At 33.4% G+C, this 24417-nt stretch overlaps 1 protein-coding gene across 1 annotated transcript in view; it reads left to right on the top strand.

Annotated features, from left to right (window-relative positions):
- The window catches only part of LOC110401113 (formin), a 128515-nt gene that overhangs the window by 71023 nt on the left and 33075 nt on the right, over positions 1–24417 (top strand). The window contains exons 11-13 of the mRNA XM_021401819.1: positions 556–615; positions 1472–1592; positions 13800–13892. Of these exons, the coding sequence (XP_021257494.1) occupies positions 556–615; positions 1472–1592; positions 13800–13892 (274 nt within the window). The remainder of the gene's footprint in view (positions 1–555; positions 616–1471; positions 1593–13799; positions 13893–24417) is intronic.

The following is a 24417-nucleotide window of genomic DNA, read 5'->3' on the forward strand; positions in this document are numbered from 1 at the left end:
ACTACATGACAGCAATGAGTTACTTAGTTATGCTCGTGTATGATATGAACAAAATTTTAATGATTTGTTGCAAACTGTAATGAAGGTGAGGCAGCCTCTTACAGGAAGCTAGACGTTGTTCACGGACAAATGTTTGTACTGATACCTGTCAATATAGAAAATAAAAACATATACGAGAAGAATCAAAGACATCCCAGTTATAACTCCCTTTATTAATATTCTTTTATGATGTTGAATGATATCCTGTAATGTTTAAATTCCAGTTTTGCCCTTTTTCTTTAGTTAATCTATCCTATGCTGAACCAATGACATACAGCAAATAAAATGTTGTATGCATTGTAGCATGCAGGACCAAGGAAATGGAGATTCCAGAAAGAGAGCATTAAAATTCATGTCCATAAACAAAACGGGCAGAAAATATACTTGTCAGGTACATGCTGTCTGGTTTTGTGTTTGCAGTAAAATGTGGCTCTGTCCATATCATCATTAATCATACAACATTTAACATTTGTATGTATCCATAATCCATTTTTAATATTCTGTTTTTTCTCCTAGGATAATCGTATTAATCTTGTGGATTATGTTGTCATATATTACCTTCGCCACTGTGATAAGGTAAAAGATTCATTTCCTGTATACGCCTCTCTAAAAGTGGATTTCTTTAAGAGTTTGACAATGGCAAGTTTAATACAGGTGTCTTGGTTGATAGAGATGAAGTTAGAGATGTAGGAGGAGGTGTAATATAAATGTTAACCCTTGTACTTCTTTTTTTTCCCTAGGTGTTCTTATCTTCCTAATACATTTTTTCACTTTTCAGAAAATATTTTATTCTCCAGCCTATGTTTGTTCCTTTATTTCAGACTGAAATAACCACTTTCAATCTTGTAATGTTGCTTGTTATTTTTTTCCACTTCTGAAATAATTTTGCTAAAATAAGATATATGCCTGTGAGTTCTATAAAGACATTTAACCATGTGATTTATTAAGCTGAATAGACTTTCAGCTATGTATTTTTATCTGCCTATGTGCTCCAGGCAAGATGTAAATATTGTTTTCAATTTATCTGTATAAATTGTGTATGTATCTAATGAATTGGGAAAGAGTGAAACCACAAACTTCTGGCATAAGATCACTTGCTCCATTAAAAAGGGCATTCATGTTATCTGGTTTTAAGAAACTTGTAATACCTTATCTAAACTTTTAGTAATATAAAATGAACTGAAATGTTGTGAGCTCAGTGTTGCTCCGTAGTTTAAATTGAGCACAGTTTGCATTACAACGTCAAAAGGGAAGTTTCAACATTCAGAATGGTCTGGATTTTACCTGAAATTATATATACGCTGTTTTAGGAAGGACTATTTGTAATATTTTATTTTTGCAGTTATATAGATGATGTTTCAGAAAAGTAATTTATTTCACTGTACATGCATTTAATTTTCATAGTGGCCTGTTTGTTTGTTTGTTTGTTTAGGAAGCAGGAACAGACAAGAGTACTTTTCCTTTACCAGAACCACAGGATTTTTTCCAGGCCTCCCAAGTTAAGTTTGAAGACCTAATAAAAGACTTAAGGAAACTGAAGAGAGACCTAGAAGGTAACTGGGAACTTTCACATTTGTTCTGCAAACAACTAAGTGCCATTTAAAATGCTACCTTTATGAGGTTAGCTTATTGCTAATTAGGTTTATAGTGTTGATTGTAGTGTTTTTACACTGTGTCAGAAAGTTACCACATAAAATAGAAAAAAATATTTTGAACTCATGACTTAATAAAATGAAAGTAAAAACATTGTAAAGTGGTTTTCTATAATTCCCTTTTACAATTGAAAGACCCTTGAAGAAATCTTTCTGAAATGTTATGTATTATTTTTCCTCTGGCTTCTCCCTCACTGTGTGTTTAACTGTAGATATCTGCTAGTTCCATAACACAAATACTTTCTTCAGTACTTGTATAACAACAATTTAACAGCTACAAGAAAGAGTTGAATTAGTGTAGAAATAAAACACAACTTGCCAAGGCACAGCAAAAGGAAATTGAAAGCTCCAGTTCAAAACATTTTCACCCTGGGACATAAAATAAACATTTTAAAATATTTATTATAAACAGGGGGTTCAAAAACCTAGCTCATCTATCAATCAAGGTATTGAGTGGATATAAAGTAGGAAGAGTTGCTCTGTAAGAATTCCAAGCAGCTTCATTTTTATTTTGTGCTTCATATGTCTCTTAAAATTAAATCCAATAAATGGTGACTGGATATTTTAAGCCTGTCATTTTTGCTAAGGAAATTTCCTACTTTACAGGAGCAATTATGTGTAGAAAATAGAGATTAGGGACAGAGTCTGCATAAAAGCTTATAAAAAAAAAAAAAAAGCTTCTCAATTTACATTCAGATTACATGTCTGCATCAAAATGGAAGCATGCTTTTAGAATTAGAGTTGATTTTTTAATGTAAGGCAGTGAAAACCATTACAAAATATTTTATCCTTACAGTTAGAAATGGCTGGGTTAGGTCACTGCCATCTTCGGGATAGTTTCAAATGTTGACAGTGGTAGTGAAGTATTGGTTGTTGTTTGCTCGACCCAGACATAAGTGAGTGCTCTATCTCCTCTCATCGCTTGGCCCTGTAAAACCCTTGGCCTGCCCTCTGTTGGGCTAGTTTGTGCAGAAACATGATCTCTGTTTGATCTTGTACTGTTTTAAGCATGTAGTTCTGCTGTAATGCATCTTAGTCTTGCGGGATCTGCATGGAGGCTGCGACATTCACATCATATTTTTCCAACACTGCAAAGGCAGAGACAGAAAATAGCGAAAGCTAAAGTACTTCAACTCACTTATAAAATAAGAATTGCTGCTTTCTTATTATCACTGTCTTGTTTTAACGTTTTCTTAGATATCCGTAGAAAATGAAGAAAATTTGTTGCACTGAGGTTATTTTCGAAATTCTTTGTAAAGATACAGTTGAAACCCCGTCAAAACAATTAACATATAACGTTAATGACAGCAAGAAAAGGTTGTGGAAATGTTTTCAGATGTTGGTATTTTATCAATCAAAAATATGCACCAGAATTCTAACAAGTATTCCTGTGAATAATTTTTCTTACATTTAAGCAAAGAAGCAATCGCTCATATAAGAATGTTGTATCAGTTTCAAACATACCCTTTCAATTTTTTTCTCTTCAGATAATGCTGTAGTTTATTTTTAAATCAAAATTTTAATTGAAGAGGTTATAATTTTAACACGTTCAACAAAGATTTGATGAGTCTCTGTAGTTTATTGTAGCCATTAAAAAGTTGTGGTTGCTGGCAGCATACCAGTGAAAGTCTAAAGCTGAAACAGATGTGAGTAGCAGAAACCAAGTCCAGAGAAGCGTCGGGCCCAGCTATCCAGACAGGCGCGGCCCTTCAGATGTAAATAATTTGAACAATATTAACTGGCGCTGCCTGTGTTATAGGGTACATTGGATTTATTTCAGTTTGGTTGGCTAAGGTAGTCTTAAACAGATTACCGTGGAAGTGAGATGAGACAAAGGTAATAAATGGAAGAGGTTTTCTTGTGTGTGTTTAGAGAACAAATTAATATTCCTGTTAGTGACTTGTTTCTGAGATTTGTAAGAATGATTAAAAACAAGATAGTTGTCACCTGCTATGCCTGAAATAACAATTTTGGTAGAAACTTTTCATAATAGTCATCATTTAGTACTTAAAAATATTTTATAAATTTTATCATGGTATTCATTCACCTTTCAATCATTGATATTAGCACAGGAAAGATTGAGGATTCATGAGAGAAGGGTGTGTCTGAATAGTCTAGACCTTAGGTGTGAAATACCTAGACACTCTGGAACTGAGAGTTCTGATCATCTAGATGAGCACAAACCCTTTTATCCATTTCTGATAAACAGATTGAGTTCTGTACAATTTAGTGTTTTGAAGCACTTCAGATTACACTCTTAGGAGATAGTGTTAATGAAATTTTGCCTTGGAAATGTAAACAGCTTTTTTCTGAGAACCTTAATCCAGCAGGTTTTTAACACACATTCCAGAACAAACTTTGTAGTCCTGAGTGTTTTTAGGTTAAAAAGGATAATAAACAAAAATGTATATTTAATATATGTTTTTAAAGGGAAAGAAGTTCAAAAGGATGGGATGTGAAATAGTGAGATAGCAATTGTAGGATGAAACCTGGTTCTACTTTGTACTCCCAGGAAAAAAAGTTTTCTCTAAGCTCAGAATCTCGCTGCAGGTCTGTATAGTCACTGGATTTCCGGGATTTTCAAGTACTGCATGGTAGTATAAGTGAATACATTCATTCATTTGACTGATATTAGTTTTCCAGTTAATTTTCATGTTTCTGAAAACAAGTTCTGAAAACTTTTCTGTGTCGATATTTTAAGATTGTAATATATCTTACTCCTTGTTTAAGGCAAAGATTACCACTTTCTCATTTCCGTACGAGCAGATACTTCTTTTCTAGTTTGGACAGTACCACTTGATTGGTATTCTTCTGGAAGAAGCATGGAATATTTGAAATGTGTAGTCATTCATATGAAGATTTTTAAAAGCAAATCTCTTCACCAAAGTATGATAGACTTGCATATGTTTTACCATGAACATGGTACAGATTCTAGCTGCCATTTCCACACTCCCATTTTTTTAATGCTGTATATGTTAACTTTTTACTAACTTAAGAATGTGTATTAGCATATATGTAGACATTTACATATATACACATACACGACAGAAAGGAAATAACTTCATTTAGAAACAAGACTTTCTGGATCAGTTACCTTTAGTTATCAGTTGAATTTCAGTACTCCAGGAGACATCATTTGGAGCTGCAGTCCTCTTAACATAATTTTGACAGATCTGTATCTTAAAAATGTATGTTATCTCCAACTTTCCTACTTTTAGGTAATGCACAACCCCATATTTTAAAATTGTATAATCCTTTCAGAAAATCAATAGAAAATCCTTTTAAAAAAATCAGAAGGTAAACTAGCAAGCCATGCATAGAAAAAGAAATTACGGTGTTAACATTTTCACATTGGTTTTTTTAGAGAAGCATTACAAATATCTTAAATTTTGTAAGCAAATATAAGTTGGAAAGTGCCTCTGGAGATCATCTGTTCCAAAACCTTTGAGCAGGACTAACATCATATTTAGTTCCAGTTGTACTGGGCCTTATTGAGCTCAGTTTTGAGTCTAAGAATAGAGATTCCAACACATCTCTGGACACTTGTTCCAGTGTTCCATGTGTATATTCCCTTTGGAGTCTTCAAAATGAGTTACAGGTTTTTGCAACAAAACGAACGTTAATGAAGTATAAGCCTATTTTGCTCTTGAAAGTAATTGATATTTTCAGTTAATGAATTGAGAATTTTTCAGCTTTTATTAAACTTAAGCTTCTATATAAGCAGAAATGGAAAAATTAATTGAATGTATTAGTATTTGTTCAGACAGAATCATACATTTAATTCATAAATAATATTGTAGGCCAAAAATTTAATTTACATTTAATTCATAAATAATATTGTAGGACAAAAATATACTTTATAGAATAGATTTTTAGTATATTATAGTACAATAATTATCAATAGGATGATGGTTACAATGTTGAAAGGTGTTGTCTTTTGTTTTGTTTTAGAGACAGTAAAGTTACTGAATTGCATCATGAAAATTCTGAATACTGTATCAGCTTGGTTAACTTTCTGAATAATGTGTTGGATCAAGAGATATTTTTCATTAAAAGCTGATTGTTTATTCATTACAGAAGGACTTCATTCAAAAAATTACCAAAGGCCCTTTTCAAAAATATGTTTAACAGATTGATGCCTTAGACTAATTTAAATGAAATGTTTTATGTCCCTTTAATAGTGGGGTTTAGACATCTGAGCTACATACATTTTTTGAAAAATTGTCCCAGCATGAGCAGAGAAACTGAATTACAATTTCCAGAAACCAGAGGCTTTTGAGATTTTTTTAATATTAATTATACTTTCTGATTTTAAAGTTAACCTTAACATTTTGAAAGTGTAGGCAAATAAAATAAATTTGAACTAGGTTGTGAAGCATGAGGACCCAAATAATCGCATGTGTTATTTCTTCAGATGTTTGTGTAAATTAATCATGTTATGTATCTGATGAGTAGTGCATTTTGCACTCTTCAAGATTTTCATGACATATTTAGAAGCAGTACAGAATGGTGTAGGGGAAAGAGAAGAGAAAGCTTCATGCAGGGGCAGTTATTTTGTTTTTAATTATTAGTTGATAAAATAAGTATTTTTCTTTGAGTTTTCTGACCTCGTCTTGAAAAGTCTGTTGCCTCAGCAGACTGAGATACATTTCAGTTTGTTTTGATTTGGCAAAGATACAACACAGGCATTAAAAAACACATTTTGTATATGTGCACTGGATTCTACTGTACAATAAAACTAACATTTTGACAGTGTTCCACTGGTAGTGTTCATATATGAATACATCAACTGGAATTTTTCCGAGGTGGATCATTTCTAAAAATTCCATTAGAGTTTTTAGTTTGTGACAATACAGAATAGTATGGAGGGTTTAATAAAATTTGAAAATACAGTAGAGGGGCAAAGAGATGATGTTTTAGGAGAGTTTATTGCATGGAAGCAGATGTCTGCGTGTGTGCTCAAATGGCAGGGGGAAAGCTTTCTATTAGTTAAACAATGGTAATATTTTTCATTTATTTTTTCCCCTGAAATAAATATTCCTTGGAAATTTCTTAATGAAATCATTCAGCGAATGCTAAGATTCTAAAAAAATTTTGGAAATATGAAAAATAAGATCTTCTGCGCACTTTTCCGGATACCTGTTTGTAAACGCATGTGTGCTAAGCATTGGTTGTGTAGCAGTGCTGTATACATCTGGATGCAGGTAGTATACGTCTGGGAGTAGGAATGCTGTCCCTAAAATGATGCAGTCTGGAGAGCTGGGAGGAACATATTAATCTCATGGGTCTCATCAGCTTTTCCTCTCTGAGAGAGTATGCAGTAAAAGAGAAGGTAGAGCCGTGCTACATTTGAGCCAGTGGGTTATGCATTTACTGCCAGTGATGAAAAATTGAAAGTACATTAGCTCAGGCAGTGGGATGCAAATTAGTAATAGCGACAATAATTACCACTTAGAGAAGTATGTGAATTTACATGATTTTAAAACCGAGCAGCATGCTCTAGCTGAACCAAAGAATTAATTAGGTGGTACTTTATGATCTGTCTTGCTCAGAAAATCAGAGATCCAGCAGTACTGAGAGAAGAGGAGAACGCTTTTGCTTCTGCAACTTCAGCTTATGAACATACTGTTTCATTTGTTGCCTGGCAATTCTCTTCTATCTGTCCAGCCCTCCAAGTAATACTGTGTTTGCATGTTTGAAAGATCTCTTTTTATTATTTTTCCCACACTGGAATAAGCTTAGCTCATCTGATTAAAAATATTATTACTTCTTAAAAGTTTGTCTTGCTTTAAATTAGCCAGGCAAAACACTTCAATTTCAAATACTCATTTTCTGCACTGATCAGACAGAAGTGAGATGTCCCGATTTCTCAGCAGGTTCTGCTAGTGCACATTTCTCACTCCTGACAAATCTTAGTGATGTGTGGAGATTGATATGTTTGGATCTCAACACAAAACTAAAATCTTTTTACTAACAGAGTGCACTGCAATCACTTAAGGAATCTTACAAAGACTGGAAAATGATGGGGGTTTTGTCATTATATTCATATATATATATGTATTTGTATTCCGTCAGCTGCAGTATGCTTTTCTGCTGAAGGGTACGCTAAATGTAAACCGCAATTTCAGAGAGAATACATTAAGCAGAGACTTAGATGTGTTGCTATGGTGTGAAAAATATTTAGTTTTACTAGCAATCTTTGTTCATTTTGTTAAATGTATTTTTAGGAAATAAATCTTAAAGGATTTTAAATGATTTATATAAAAAGTTGATATGCTTTGTCAAAACGGGGAGCAAAAAAAATTTCTTTTAGGTTCGTTACAATTAATATATACCTGACAGTTTCTCTGCTTACTCTCCCTCCATATACTGTAAAAGTTCAAAACTATTTTATACAAACAAAAAATCTTAGAAAAAAATCTTAGAAAGAAATCTTAACTATGAGAAACAACGCCAGAATACCTGACAAAACTTGTGAAAGAACTTTCAACTTTCTAGGGTTCTATTAAATCTCCATTAGAAGAGGAGAACTTTACAGGGTGTTTTGCATGTCACTAATTCAGTTATTTCATTTTCCTCACCTTAGGATTTATCACTTAAAGCCGCTTCTGTCTCATTCAGACATGAGAGCTACTGTCTTGAGCACCTCCACAGATATTTGTGCGTCATGAAAGGAAAGTGTATTTCAAAGCAGACAAGGTTCAGACTATTTCAAGTTTTAGTTACTGGCTTATATCTTGTGAAATAACTTTTTAAGGAAACTGAATTATTATTAATGAGTGGAGAAAACAATTGTGCATAGAAACACATTTCTTCTGGTAAATTAACTGAATATAACTTTGCCCAGAACTGTAACTATAGAGCATTTAGTTTTCTGTGTGCTAGTACTTTTTTGCATTGAATTGTTGACCTTTATTTCAGACAATAAAAACCAAGCTTGAGAGTACAGAATACTGCCACAACTTGTTCCTCTTCGTAGTAGTTTCCAAGTAAGAAAATGTAATAAAACCAAATCTAACAAAACAAATCATAAGGAAGTTGAATAAATTTACTCATTTTTACTGAATTTTGCTAGATTCTTAGTTGGGTATGTAGGCCCAAATAGTGTGACAGGTTTCTGCATTGTAAAAAGTCGAGGATCCTCTCATACAGAAATTTTATTTTCTTTAATGCAATGTTGAAATCATTTGAGGTATGGTTTCACATCTCCTTCGAAGCAGAAAAGATAAGAACTAGCCAATAGCAACCATCCTGTCAAAGGTAAGCCTGCACTATGAAAAGAAAATAAGGGTGAGGCTGGCATGTAAGTTGCCAGGCTCTGAACAGATGAGAGGAGTGGGCATTGTTAGTGGCTTTCACAACAGCATAACTCAGGCGGGACAGTGTCAGTGACAGTTTTATAGGAACTCATGGTGTTGATACGTGGTTTCTCTGTCAGGATCATTCCTGTAAATGCTACTGATGGGTTCTGGTGAGTAAATAGTTAGTAATTTACTGTTATCAACATTAAACTATTTTTGGTTTTGCGTTTACTTTAAAAATGATGCTTAAAAAATTCCAAGTCCAGTCTGATTGACACTGAAATGCTCTTTACATGAAAGCTTGTTTATGGGCAGTGATTCTTTTGACAGATTTACAAGTGTCTGTGGAGTTTTAAAAGACTATTGCCCAATAGGCATTAAGTGAGAGACATTCTATTGTGTAAATATTTTCACTTATATTGGGGATTTTTAAAGAACTTTTTGAGCCAAATACTGCATTAAATCTGAAGACAGTGGCAAACTGATAATCAGCAGTTTCCAGCTTTGTTCTAATGTTTTGCTAATGGTTTCCATTTCTATGGCCAAGATTTGCAGTGGGTGAAGCATGATGTACATCCAGCAGTTCATAAGGGCTTTCAAATACTATTACACACTTTTTTTGGGGTTGTGTTTTTTTTGCAATAGCTCATTTAGAAATAAACAATTTTCAAAGTAGTATATTGCGTTTAATTTGGCTAACATATAATAAATACCAAGAAAAGGAATCAAATGTTGATTACAGTAATAGTGAATTTGCATATGTTTGAACCCATTCATGCTGAAACAGGATTTTTGTTGTTTCCTCAAATGATTACTTTGAAATGAGGTGGTAAGAGAGAAAGAGCATACGTGAGGTATCAGATTCTTCAGCATTCTTTCAGATTCCTCAGAAATTCAGAAAGTTTTTTCTTTCTTGGAAAGAAACTTCTTAGAATGTACGTATATTTCAAAGAAGAAATATTTAATAGAATCCTTGCCTCCGAATCATTCTAATTAAAAAAACTTGCTAAAATAATTTTTTAAGAAGGAAAATGTTTCCATTGCAGACAATATGAGAACGATATCTGAAGAAATCATGTCAATGTCACACATTATAGCATTTTTAACAAAGAAATTCAGACCAACTAGTGGAACTTTTCAATTTTAATTTATTTATATAATGTTTGCCAGAGTTGGTAGATTTTTAAAATATCTATTAATATATTATAAGTAAATATTTGAATAAATATTAAAAAAATATTATCAAACTTAGTGTTATTAAATTTGGTGAAAATTAGCTACCAGATACCTTTATATTTTGTTGTAGAGATGGGTCACAGAGTAATGTGGTAGTCTTTCACAAATATTGCAAATCAAGGATGACAAAGACCACTTGACTTTAATGTGTAGAATACAAGTGCCATTTTAATGAAAACCCTTGATTTAGCCCTGCAATTAAAATAATATTCATTTTCTGAATGCCTTTAGTTGTATCTAATTTGTGATTTCTTTGAACACACTTTCATCATTGCTGAAATTGTTAGACAAGCTTGATAAAGTTCCTAGGTTCACCAGCCTGAAAGGTGTATCTATTTGGTGGTCATAGCCATTGCTTTCTTACATGTATTGGAATCATTATTCTGCATCGAGCTCATCATTGGGAAACTGAAAGAATAATGAACACATTTCAGCAGGGGTACAGCATTTTTGGGACAGCAGCTCAAGCTTAAGTTCATAATGTCTTCAGCCATTGTGTCCATATCTATGTTCGCAAGTAAATAAATTGAAGATTTATTCAAATATTTCAGTGCAGTTGAGTTTAAACAGAATTAGATAACCTTCAGCTGGATAAAAAAATACTTTTTTTTTCTTTGTGGACCAGAAGTATAGGTCATTGAGTGAAGTGTAACCTAAACTCAGAGTCAGTTAAGGAGGATTAAGCAGTACAGGACAAAGACATTGCTCTTGTGATTAGCAGTTTTTCACCTGATCACTGTCGTCCTTGATTCCTTTTGCTCAAATCTAAAACTTTCTTATGGCTCTTCAGTCTATTTTGACAGTTATCTCAAAAGCTTCAGGGATTAGGCAGAGTTTTGCTCCAGATAGTTTAATCTAGGTAAATATATTCATCAGAGAGTCACCTAATCGTTTCATTTTAAGGCTTTCCAGTAATGTTATTCCGTAGTCTTCTAGCATTTACTTGGCTTCTTTTGTCTCTTTCAATTTTATTGCTTCAAGATTACTTAAGCAATGCAGACTGGCATTTCATCTCATTTCATCTGATTTCAGACTTAGAGTTTTAAATCAGCGCCTGTGGTTGACTTGTTCTATGTTATGTGTCTCATTTGCTCTTCTCTGATGTGCCTTTCCTTTTACTCATTCTCTCCCCCCACTCCAAATATTGATCTTGTTTTGGATGTTAAGATTCTTCTAAAGAAATCACCACCCTAATCTACTTTCCTATATTTTTCTGTAGTTTTTGTCATCTAATTATGGTTAATGTTAGTCTTCCTTAGTCAAAAATATTTTTATTGAAGGGGTTTTTCATATTCTTTATTTCTAATACAGAAACAGTTGGCCCTAGTCTTGATCATTTAAATATGTGCATAGGACATATCTGAGTAACCTTTGTAATAATCTTGTGTTATTAATGCTTATTGGAAGCATCTAAGATGCTTTCAATACTAAAGACAATACATTATTAGCACTGCATGTTGGTAAAAGACACCTTTCTAAAGTATATTATGTTATGTTTAGATTCTCTAGTTACAGGTTTATTTTCAAATATATATTCATATCTGTATTTATAGAGATTTGTACAAGATTATTTATATAAGATTGCTATAACATAATCAGTGACTTGCAGTGGCACATTTTATAAGCATATGCATAATATCAAATGTCTCAACGTAATGTGTACTAACACTTTCAGCCTTTTGACATTTTATATTACTTTAAAATAAATTCCAAATATTACCTTATATAACATTTTCTTTTTTTTAAACATACAGAAAATTAGGCACAAACTTGTAGCTGCTACTTTGTATAAAATTTCAGTTGGAAACTTAACAGTAACATCTTGGGTATTTTGCTAGATTTTTTTTCTTCACAATCTGACATCCATCTTCTTTCAAAGTATTATAATTTCCTTGAACAGATGTAGAAAACGCCCTTTACTTCTGCAAATTAAAATGTTACATAAATTCCATTCAGCATATGATAACTGTCATGTGAAGTTCAAACTCTTCATTATAAGAGGCATGTACTTTAAGGAAGTAGTCTTAGAAGTCTTACAGTCTTTGATTTCTGATGTGCCTAATTTCATGGAGTCAACGTAGAACCATGGAATGGCTTAGGTTGGAAGGAACATTAAAGTTCATCTAGTTCCAACACCCTGCTATTGGCATGGTTGCCACCCACTTGATCAGGCTGCCCAATTTCAGTTATTAAAGACACGTAACAAAGCAGCTAATAAAAGATTTTCTTTCCCAGATCTGCTAAGTTTGAATTGATACTTTTATTATTTCTGACTGCTTTCTGGCATACAAACATATCTCTATTAGCTTCCATTTCAACAGTTTCAAAGTTCTGTCTCATGCTACAGGTTGCAAGACTAGAGCCTAAAGATGTAGTTAGCCTAGCATGTTTTACATAAGTTTCGGAGCTCCTCAGTAATTTCATAGTCTACCTACATGAGCTTTGGAAGGATGCTAAAGTAAAATACATACTCAAGTGAGATATCAATATCTGTCTATAATAAAAACTTTCAAGGTTTATTTCTGATGTTTATTAAATTCTCAATTAATTGGAAAGCTGTTATTGTTGAGCAAGTCCTGGTGGTCTAGAAGTATAACAGTATTACTACAAATAGTTGAGCAATAAAATGTATGCATGTGTTTTCAACTTCCACTGACATTTTTTCATTGCACTGCAAACTTACAATAACATAACATGTTAATTTAAAATTCACTGTTTATTTTCTCACCATCTTGTATTAATTTTTGCTGGAATAAGTTGAATTAGATAATGGTGGCAGCAGTATGGTGTGAAAATGTTTCATGCAGCCAAACTTTAACTACTAGATTTGACTCCAAAATAAATTTCCATCTAAATTTAGCTGCTAAGGAATAAAGAGTTGTGGAAAAAAAAAACCCTGTAGTACTTCATAAAATTGGTTACTAAATGAAATATAATTGGATTTTTATTTCCAACAGTTTCATTTCAATTCTAATGTGGAACACTGGAACCTTCAAAGTTTAACAGGAGTTCTAGGGAATTGAGTTTTTTAGAAATTGGCATGTCATCAGCTCTTAAAATAACAGACTGAGTAGTAAACAAATTACAGTTATGTGTAAGTTAAGTTTCTTACAGAGTTATATTTCATGTCATGGCCTCTAATTTGAATGCTTAAATAAGGTTAAATTCCTGCATCTGTGTTAGAAGAAATGTTTGAGTATAGGATGCCTGGCACTGATTGATTAAAATCAATCCAGATATAAGGCAACCTCCATTCACAACAGAAAAAAGTTTAGGGCTTCAAATACCAGCTAGAATTAATGTGCGTGGTAGGCTGTTATAGCAACAGGTCTCACATCAGAGCTCTGTTATTACAACAAACAAGACGTTATTAAAGTTCCGCTCTTTAAACACATGCAACATTTTCCAATTGGTATACTGGACCAGTGTCAATGTTTTTTATTATAATTGCTGGATTCAATAGTGAATATTTATTTCCATTACCTCTAAAGTATGTCTAGGTGACTAATTTAGATGAAGGCTTTTAAAGTGTTGATATCTACCACAAACGGCTCTCAACTTGTTTTTATAGCCTCCGAAAAGCAGATGAAGTTAGTTTGCAGAGAGTCTTCAGAAGAGCATCTCCAGCCCTTCAAGGAGAAATTAGAAGAATTCTTCCAGAAAGGTAAACACATTTGAAAAATATGTATATATCAGTCAATAGCATAGTGTTTTACAAAGTGTTCTGTATATAATGTAAGCTGTGTTAAGTATCTATTGTCTCTACAAATTCCTACTATCTGTTATGGATTATGTTCCTAATATGCCTAATAGGTGTTTAGAGTAATGGATACACAGATCTTAGATACTACTTATCAAAGGTAATTATTTGATAAGTGAAAACAGGATACTTCAAGAGTAACAGTCTTTGTTAAATTATTTTGTTGAATGAACTAATTTTCTTCATCACCCTTCTTCCCACCTGTAGTGTTGTAGTAGGCGTGTCACGGATCTCAGTCTGTAATGCGGGAAGGTCCTTCCCCATATGCTTGTTATTGGTTCACCTACATACTTGAACCTGTGTCGTAGACACAGGGGGCCGTGCTTCTTTGTTTTCATAACAAAGGGCACAACAACTCTGTGTATGGCCTTTTGGAAGTGACAGGTCAGAAGTGGGATATTCAATATGATTGGCCAGGAGCCCTGAGTGAGCTTCTGGAACAGTCTAGTAAAAAGATAAGAAATACTATATAGTTCTGTAGCTTTTACCAATAAACGCCATTTTGCTGCATATCATATTGATACTGTGTGTGGTATTTGGCCAGGACCGGGTTTTGGTTCTCTACGTGCAAGAATAATACTAAAAGGGTCGCCGGAGTTCGATAACATGTAGAGCTCAATGTATATGTTTATTTGATATATATATTATTTTAAGTTTATTGGACAGTGCAAAGATGCAAATTTCTTGCCACAGTACTTGTAAAACAAAAAAAATGATGATTAAAAACTGTTGTCAAAGCAGGACAGTTATCTTTGCCACTTATTTAACTGGAAGTTTTTACTTAGAGTTTACCAATAATAGCGATATTGAGATAATATTCAAGATATATCTGCAGTACCTTTATGATCTCCAGTACGCTTCTTTATCTTGCTTGTCACAGCATTGTGGCTAAAACTAGTGTTTTGTCAACACTATTTGGATTACAAATCCAAAACATAACACCATACAAGCTGCTATGAAGACAATTAACTTCATCCCAGCCATTAATGAAAGTAGACAAATGTCAACAAAAAGAAAAAAAAGAATCTCAGTAGTTTCGAGAATCCAGCCGTAAGCATGGAGAATACACTGTCTTGTCTTCTCATGTTTTCCTTTGATATCTTTGTTATACTTGTCTTCATTCTGTACTCATTTTCATTAGAGTATTCAAGTACGAAGGCCTGACAGCTGCAGACCCTATAATTATTCACCCTTTACCTCCTTCAGTCACTAATTTCCTTGATTTTTATCTTTATAATGGGTGAGTGGTACTTTGTGTGGCATTAGAAGGGAAATCCTATAAATTGTGTGCTGAAGATATGTGGCAACCATCTTGATTTATAATATTAGAATAGGTATTGGACAAATGTCAAGAAGTTCAGTGGTTCAGTTCAGATAAGCATCTGGAAACTCAAATGCTTCTCTAAAATTAGGAGTTAACTGATAATACTGAGCATCCGTCAAGTATCTGCTTTCAGTTTCGTTTGTTTAAAAAAAGAGTTGTGGGTGATTTAAGTAAATGTATGAAAAAATAGTCTGTTATCTTCCTGCCAGCTCAAGCAAGTACCCAAAGCTCAGAAACTTCTGGCTTGAAATAGGGTTGGAACTCATAGATACTCATTTTTTTCTCAGATCCTGATTTCCCATCATTTCTTCTCAATGCTAAATGGGAAGTACTGTAGGGGAAAAAAAAGAAGATTGATTTTCTTCAACAGATCTGTTTACATTTCCTAATTACCATTAATACCAATTAAATCTAATACTTGCTGTGTTGGAATAAAAAGTGCACAGTGTTATGGAGACTGACATTCTAAAATGCGAAAAGGGATAAACTGTACTGCTGCTGATGTCAGTGCTGTTTTGTATAACTGAATTTAACATAGTCTAGTGCCTTCAGGAAAGAATTAGGTGCCAGAACCTTTAGGTTCTCTTCCCAGTTTAGCTACTTGACATGTTGTGCTAGAAGAGTTGGTTAATCTCTTTTTCAGAAAGCCTCACTTTCCTGGTACACGTAGTGTAAAATAAAGATTCTTATTCTTTTTTGTAGTGAAAGATAGTCTTTTTCAAGTGTTACATGATTCCCACATGAAAGGCATGATGCGTAAACTATGTTAATTCTTCATCAGCTGTATTTTATATGCTCATGCTTTTTAAAAGGACTTAGATTATTCTGAAAATGAAAATCATTAATAGATTTAATAGTATGGTGAAAAAAGATTCGTTTTTCTGCAATTCATAGACATAAGAATTACCTACCATGTACCCACTGTACACATACTGTATTTCCAGTAAAATTGCTGCATGTTGTTTTCAGAAATACATTTGTTACATTTTCCATGAAAATCTCCTTGATTCGCAAAAGTAACTTTGAAATCATGGCATTCATAGTTGGTTTGGAATACCCCTTAATTTATGAAACTATTGCTCAGAATTGCTTAGAAAAAAAACCACTTATTTGGATTATCAAATTATCAATTAAAAAAACCATCAGAATTGTTAAATGTATATGAGAAAGGTGCAAAATACTCTGTTTCGGAAAGGAAAAAAGTAAGAGAGTTTGGTTACTGCAGCTATGAAGCTCGCTAGAAAGGGTGCTGGCCATCAGCCGTTCTTAGTTTTTCATGACACTTTTTATTCTTTCTGTCTTCTCTCAAGTATAATATGAACCAGAAAGTAGACGGCATACAAGAGTAGTCAACTAGCCCTAATAAAATTTATTTTTCACTTCCCCCCTTGACTATTTCATATTATTTGTCCATTGTCATAAATATTTGTAACTCACATTCATCCAGGATCTTGCAAAACCTGGTCCGAAATTCCCCTTTGTTGGTTCCAGCCTAGAAAGTATCTAAAAATTCTAATCTGGGCTGCATTTCCTCCCTCATATACTGGAACGTGTGAATCAAAGTCTTCAGGCTTTGTAGTGGTTAGTCTAGGAAGTTCATAGCTGTCTCTTTTCTCTAAGAATAAAGCATCTTGCTGATGGAAACTGTGCTATTAAAGGAATTCATTCAGTTTACAATAGAGTCTGGGAAACAAGTAGTCTGATGTCAGAATGGAACAGTTTTTGAAAATCATTAATAGTGGGAAGGAATGCTGTTTGGGAAAGGCTCACGACAGACTGAAGTGACCAAGGTAGCAAACAAGATGGAGAGAAAGGGATTTGTCAAGTACAGTAGATCTGTTGAGATCAATCCCACAGTGGAAGGAATTGTCCTGTGTATGGAATTCTAGCCTTGCATTTGGATTAACAACATTCGTTAAGTTGTTGCTTTGCTACAATTACTGTTTATCTTACACTATATAAGAGATGACTGCTGCTCAGTCATGGCACTGTACAGTAGAAAAATAGAGTCACAAACCAAGTGAGTCAGTGTACTATTATGTCAGGAGGTAGTATATTTTTCAGACAAGGTTAGCAAGCATATGGAAAATGTCAGTAAATCTGATTTTTACTGCTAAGCAATTTTTTAATAATTTTAGCTAGGCTGCAGTAGCTACGTGGGCATGCTTCCAAACTGTTGCACTTTTTAATGTACTTCTACAGCAGAACAGGAGCTTTGATCCACATCTATTCATTTGTCTGTTTGAATGCACCATAGAGCATTGTCATGGTAATCCAGTGGGAAAGAAAATAAGAAATAAGTTCTTTTAAGGCTAGCCCACTTAATTTGTATGTTAACTACTTTCTGTTTTGTATAATTCTTTTGGGAGTATAACTGAGAAATTAAGAAATGTCATGAAGAAAACTATATCCAAGTGAACTGGCCAGAAGTTCTGATCAGAACTCCTCGATTTCTCTAATGTGAGAATGGGAAAGATAAATAGGGACACTTGTCTGAATCTGTAAGAGGCCAGGCTGCCTAAGCAGGCAGACAGATACCTCCTGACCTTTTCAAATATCTGAAGCATTTTCATGTAAATTGTTTGATCCGGGTCACTGCAACTATATAAAGAATTGTTACTTCCTTTCTGTATCTCTGTCTTCCTTTCTTTATCTCTATGCTTTCATGTGTGTTCCACCTTCATAACTTTATTTCCAGAAACATAGTTTCTTCTAAATAATTTTAAATAACAAACAAATGCTTGTTTTGATTCTATATTTTCTTACTCATTTGTAAGAAGATGAAACACTGAATGTTTGAAATCACTGGTCTTTAGATCATAGAGTTCTGAGCTAAACCATCTCAAAGTATATCTGACTTCTTTTAACCAAATCATTGGAAGCCTAAACATTTAGATTTTAGATTCTAAGGTAGTTTCCAGGAAGATTTTTTTATTCTTCTTCATTCTTAATATCCCTACTCAGATAATTTTGTTATCATTTTACTCATTATCAGCTTACATTTACTTTTACTCAGTTTTACTTATTTTAATTTGTTTCTTCAGAATACCTAATGTATCATCTCATAATAGCTTTCAGATAAGGAAGTTGCCTCATGCCTTTTCTTTAAAGCTTTTCAGCTAGCTATCTGTCAGTTTCTTGCTGATTATTTTCTGCTTGTTCCTGGATTTAAAAACATTTTCTTAAATGTGGTCCTGGTGCTATATATTTCCATACACAGTAATTTATTCTCTTTATCTAGTAGTATCCGTTGTATCAACTCAGGCATCCTGGCTTTTTTAGGTCATAGTCCCTGTTCATAGTTTGAGTTGTAAGCCGATAGTATAATTCCTTCTGTTGAAGCAAAAAACAGTCGTTCTACTCAAAGCAGTTTTTCAGTCAAAGCTGTGTATGTAATAGGATGCTGATGTATTTCAGCAGTGAATCAGAAGTCAAGAATACTCCAAGGCACCATAATCAGTACAATTCTCACAATTCATGATACTTCATATTTCTCATTTGCTGTTAGCAGGACATACCTTTATAAATTTTAATACAGTCAAAAATTAGGAAGAAATTTACATTGCTACTTATTGCCTTTTATAATCTGACATTATATTGGTTTTAAAACGGAGAAATTGTGTTTCAAGTCCTTATTCTTAGCAGTTTACAAGAGCTTTCCTGTAATTACTTCCCAAAATATCAGAATCCTCTGAAAAATATTTTAGATTGTTGCTTCTCTACAACAAAAGTATAGCCTTCCTTCTCAAGAAGTATATCTACAGATACAAGGTTATTTTGAAATCTTAAAAAAAAATTCTAAAACAGGAAACGAAACTGTCTTGTTTCTACTTGTTTTGCACTGTTATATTCCTCTACCTTAATCTACGTATGGAGTTATGGCACTAGCTTTCCATTTTCTTTGTAAAGCTCTTGAACCTTTTAGTACTAAGTCAAGAAAGAATATCAAGAATCATTTTTAAGGAGCACTGGTTTTCAGTAACAATTGCCTTTTAACATAGAATCATAGGATGGCCTGGGTTGAAAAGGACCTCAAAGATCATCTAGTCTCAACCCCCCTGCTGAGTGCAGGGTTGCCAACCACTAGACGAGGCTGCCCAGAGCCACGTCCAGCCTGGGTGTGTAAACAACAGCAGATGAGCAATAGCACTTACAAGCCCTGATTTTCTGTTACCTGCACTTATGAAGCTACATTTGTCAACTAAAAAGCATATCTTTGTAAAGATGACCAGTTCTACAAGGCATCGGGCTGTCTTGCAGAACCTGTGACAGTTAAGTCTGCATATCAAATACTAGGTCTTCCTTTTGTGAATAAACTGTACAAATACAAAGACTTTTAACTTCAAGGCTGTATTTTCTATTCGACTCATCATAACTCTTTTTCCCCTTAATTTGTTTTCACTGAGATGTTTTATTATCTCTGCCACACATATGCAGTTCTCACATTAAACAGTGTGGGAGGATATTTACGTCCAGTGTCAAACATGAAAAATATGTCATACTTCCTTGCAGTGATAATGTTTGCTTATAACTTTTTATCCTTCCCAGCAATGACATTACAGACCATGCAAAGTTTGTGTTAAGATGTGGAACGTTGTTTTATATGCCAACAGCAGAATTATTTTAATCTTTCAAACTGTTTGTGACAGTCATAACTGTTTTCATCACTCAAACATTGTTTTATTTAAATACATGAAAGAGTGATTTACATAAATTGGCATGAGTCTGCAAAGCACAGATCCTTACTGCTGTGGTACTCTGAGATTTTAGAGTTGGACAATAGCCTCAGTCCATAAGATACCAAATAAGGTGTCCTAGAATGTGATTGCATCCATATGCCTCTAAAGAATGCAGTATTGACAGTGAGCCGATTCAAAGAAGATTTTGCTCTGAAATGAACAATTCCTCCTACACTACTAAAAGAATTACCATCATTAAAGTCCTGAAAATTGATATTAATTAAAAATATGATTTTTCAGGAAACTTTCAGTTGAGTATTTTTGAGACAATTATACATAGATTGCTATAATCAGTTCCAGTATAATTATGACTTACTATAAAATTTGAGGACTAAACTACATTGAAATGTCTGACATGTAATTTAGAAGTGCTTATAATTAGAAATGTGATGTCATCCTCTCCTAGATGTCAAGGAAAGAATCTCTCAGAGAAAATGGTTCCTTCCAGATTATTTTCAGTTTGATTGGCTTTGTTGCACTGGACTGTTGTGGCTGCCACAGTGACTGGCATTTCAACATAAAGGAGGATTTATTAATCATGATTGAGTGGCGTAATGAATGTTAGTGTTAATACCTTTGATCTAATACCAAAAACTCTGATGCACATGCTTGCCATAAAATGTGTACCTAGATTACTGATACCTTTGGTTTAATCATTATCAACTTGTCTGGATTCTAACATATTAAGTTTTCATCGACACCCTTATTTTCTATTCAATTAGCGTGGATTTCTTTGAATGCTCATATCATAGTCATGTAGGTAAACCAAATCTCAGGTTATTTGTGTTGGCTTTCCGTATGCTTTTCTTCTAGTCCAACTGCTTTCTTCTTTACTGTATTCTAATGAATTTCCTGTATGATTTCATATCTTCTTGTGTCTTAACTGCAGTGCTACTCAGTTAGCATGGATGTTGTTCATCTGGATTTGCTCTGCTATTTACGTTCTTGGCTTTATCATATTTGTGCTGGTATTGAAAGTCAGTGAACCAATAAAATTTAAATCCCTGTGAAAGCTTTTCTTGGTCGGAAATACAGATGCATATTAATTATTTTAGCTTATATGTCCTATGTAAACAGCTTGCTCGTAGATATCATAGATAGAAAAAGTTACATGGGGAAAAGAGCAGAGTCAAGAAATTGAAAGGATAAGAGAGAAGAAATTAATGCATTTATTTAAATAAGGAAAATGAAAAAGCGTACTATCAAACAACATTAATACCTACCACCACAGTGGTCACCCTCAACTTATGTTTGCCCTATATCCTCTGTAATTTCACATCGTACTCTTTGGATTAAGCTTGGAAATATCCTTTGCTGCTACCAAAACACAAATTGATTATGACAATAACATGCTTAATCTGATATGCATTTATGTAGAATTCTGCCTCTTCTGCAACTTCTACCATGATCTCTTTGTGCCTAGATGCTAGGTGCCAGGGCAAGATATTTAGAAGAGTGTCATTACATTTTCATTGGCTTTGTCCTGAGAAGAGCACTCACAGGATTGCTTAGTGAGCACCTAAGCAGAGGTGGAGGGATCAATAAAGTTTTTTACTCATAAAAGATGAACTGATTGAAACAGTACTGTTATCGTGGTACATAAATCAATCCGAACCTTTTTTTAGCATCAGGATTTTTCAGCAATCTAATCCTTGTTCCAAGACAGCAATAAATGCCTGAGAATACATTAAAGGACTTTGCAGCCACTGTACTTTGTATTTTGGGATATAACTATTTGCACAAAGCAAATATGTCTATAAATCCATTCATCTTGAGAGTGCCTTACCATCTGAAAACTTCCTCCACAAAGCGTTGCCATCTCTGGAATAGAAGGTGGTATCAGAGGGCATCCTGGGACAGGCGCAGATAGCTGACTTCAAACAACATGGCAGTTTCTGTGGCCAAGCTGAAAACTGTGAGGGTTAGAGAATATTAGACAAAAAGGAAAAACTGTTCTAGCAAATGTATTTGTTTTGGTTATTTGTAGTTTTGTCAGTATAGTTGATCGGTACTTGTCCATAATGTGTTTCCTTACATGGAGGTTTAAACTAAGGGCCTAACACAGCATTAGTTTTTGAGCTGAATGGGAATTAGATATGGTATATTTATGTGTAAGAATACATACTACTTTACACTACAGATTTTTTCTTTATGTCAGATTGGGCAGTTCCTAAGACAAAGAATCCCCAACCTTAATTAGGAGAGCTGACTCTGCATTTCTGTTTGAAATCTTAAGGGTAAGGGTACTTTGACATCCCCACATTTCAAATGATAGATATTTTTCATTTTGAGGTAATATGCTATTATTTTGATTTTGATGTGAATAAAGTAAATTGCCTTAAGATTTAAAAAAACTTTTTAAATTTAAAAAAAGGTTTCCAAACATTTCATAATGTTTCTAAAATAGGTTGTCCCATTAAACATTTGATGTAAATAAAATTCTGTCATTATGAATGCAGATACATCAAATCCCAAATGATGTGATTACTTTTACTCTGCACATGACTTTGTAAGTCTGTTCAAGACTTTCTTGTCCTAAGAGAAAAAGAGATTAAGAGAAATTAAGTTCATTATGACAGGATTATAACATCAGAATGAATTTAGATACAAATGATATTGGTATGGATTGCGTCAATTAGCATTTCCAGAAATTGCTTTTCAGTCTATTACTAGTTAAGACTTAATCAAAATGTAGGGCAAATAAGACTTCAGCTGCAACTATTACTTGTTTAACTCTTCTACTTGTAGGAAGTTGGAATTCTTCCCATTTTTTTTATCAGATATCATTTTATTATCAGATATTTCTATTCTTCTATCTGCCTTTTACATCGGCCTACTATTATTACTGTGTTAAAGCAGTTTCCAAGAGATAGAAGGTTCCTCATAAACAATAGCAAAGACCTGGTGGTAGAGCTAGAAGAAAGTCTGCAGTCATGGACTGAGCTGTTGCCCTCATGTTCCCTCTTATGTAACGTTCATATTCTCTTTCCTTTTCCATGAGGATAAAAATGAACAATGTAGCAATGTTTACGTACACTGTAAAAGAAAAGAAAAATGATATTGCCAGCATAGAGGTCAACAGAAAATAAAAAACCAAAACAGATCAGTTAGATTTAAAAATAAGTCTTGTTATGTCCCCGTGTTAAATTAAGTCATGACAAGATTTTTTCTCTTGCCTGCTGCTCTCCTTTCATCATACAAGTATCTGAGTGCTTTCCAGATATTAATAAAATGGCCCAACTAATTTGTGTTGTGCATGCTTTATTTTTCCTTTGTCCTTTTCCATAACAGTAGTCTTTTATTTAGAAATCTAGCAATTCTTTTTTAATACATATTCTATGTGTTTATCATAAGGAAGGCACACTCAGTAAAGCGTCTGCCTTGTACTTGGAAGCAGTTTGCTGTTTCTTGTAAAAACATCAACTGAAAGAATCTGACAGAAGACTTTTTAAAACTTATATTTTTAAATACACTATTTACTACTGTATTTTATTGAGGCAAGGAGTTGAAATATTACAGGTCCAAAATTGCCTCTCCTTTACATTTTGGTTCAAAGTGCAGGCTTTTCAAACTAATAGCTAGCTGGTTTTTCCCACATAAATACAAGCTGTAGAGGAACTTTAAAGTAAGAATTAAGTACACTAGTAGTATGAAATCATTTGATATAGCTTTGTGATTGTGTAAATAAATTATTCCATTTTTGTTTGGGAAATTATTGAACCTATATTGTGATTATGATATTTTTAACCATCCATTTGTGTATTTGTGTAATAAGTAGTCAAACTGAGTTAGTTTTCCTATTGTTGTGTTCTTTAAGTAGAAATTAAATAAGATACATACCATTTTGCACAAAAATATAGGTGATTTAAACTGAATTTATTTTGTGCTTAAGATGTTTGATTAAATAGTACTGATTTATTTTTCAAATTTCCCACAGCGAAGCTTAGGATTTCATATTATACAAACCTTTATAAGCAGGAAAGTTGTTAGTTAAAAATTCTGAGTTTTATTGAAATAATTTCTCTCTTATGTAACATATGCTATTTTTTATTTTTTTCCTTAACTGGATCCTGCTAGATATTCTCCAAATTCAGTTTTGATTCAGCTGTGATGAAGACTAAAACAGTGAACTTCAGATGCCAAGTTACATCAGTTTTAGTGATCTTAATAGATCAGTGTGGTGAGGTTTGCGGTCTACCCACTATAGCTAATCTAAAATTTTATAAGAAATTTTCAAAACAAGGAGTGTTCTTTTGGCACATTCCACTTCACTAAAATGCAGTTATAGATGCAAAAAAAAAAAAAAAAAAAAAAAAAAAAAAAAAGTGTTGGCAAAATCTTCCTTAATATTTCACTTGTTTTTCAG

This window comes from Numida meleagris, chromosome 6, assembly GCF_002078875.1.
Source record: "Numida meleagris isolate 19003 breed g44 Domestic line chromosome 6, NumMel1.0, whole genome shotgun sequence".
Taxonomy (NCBI): Eukaryota; Metazoa; Chordata; class Aves; order Galliformes; family Numididae; genus Numida; species Numida meleagris.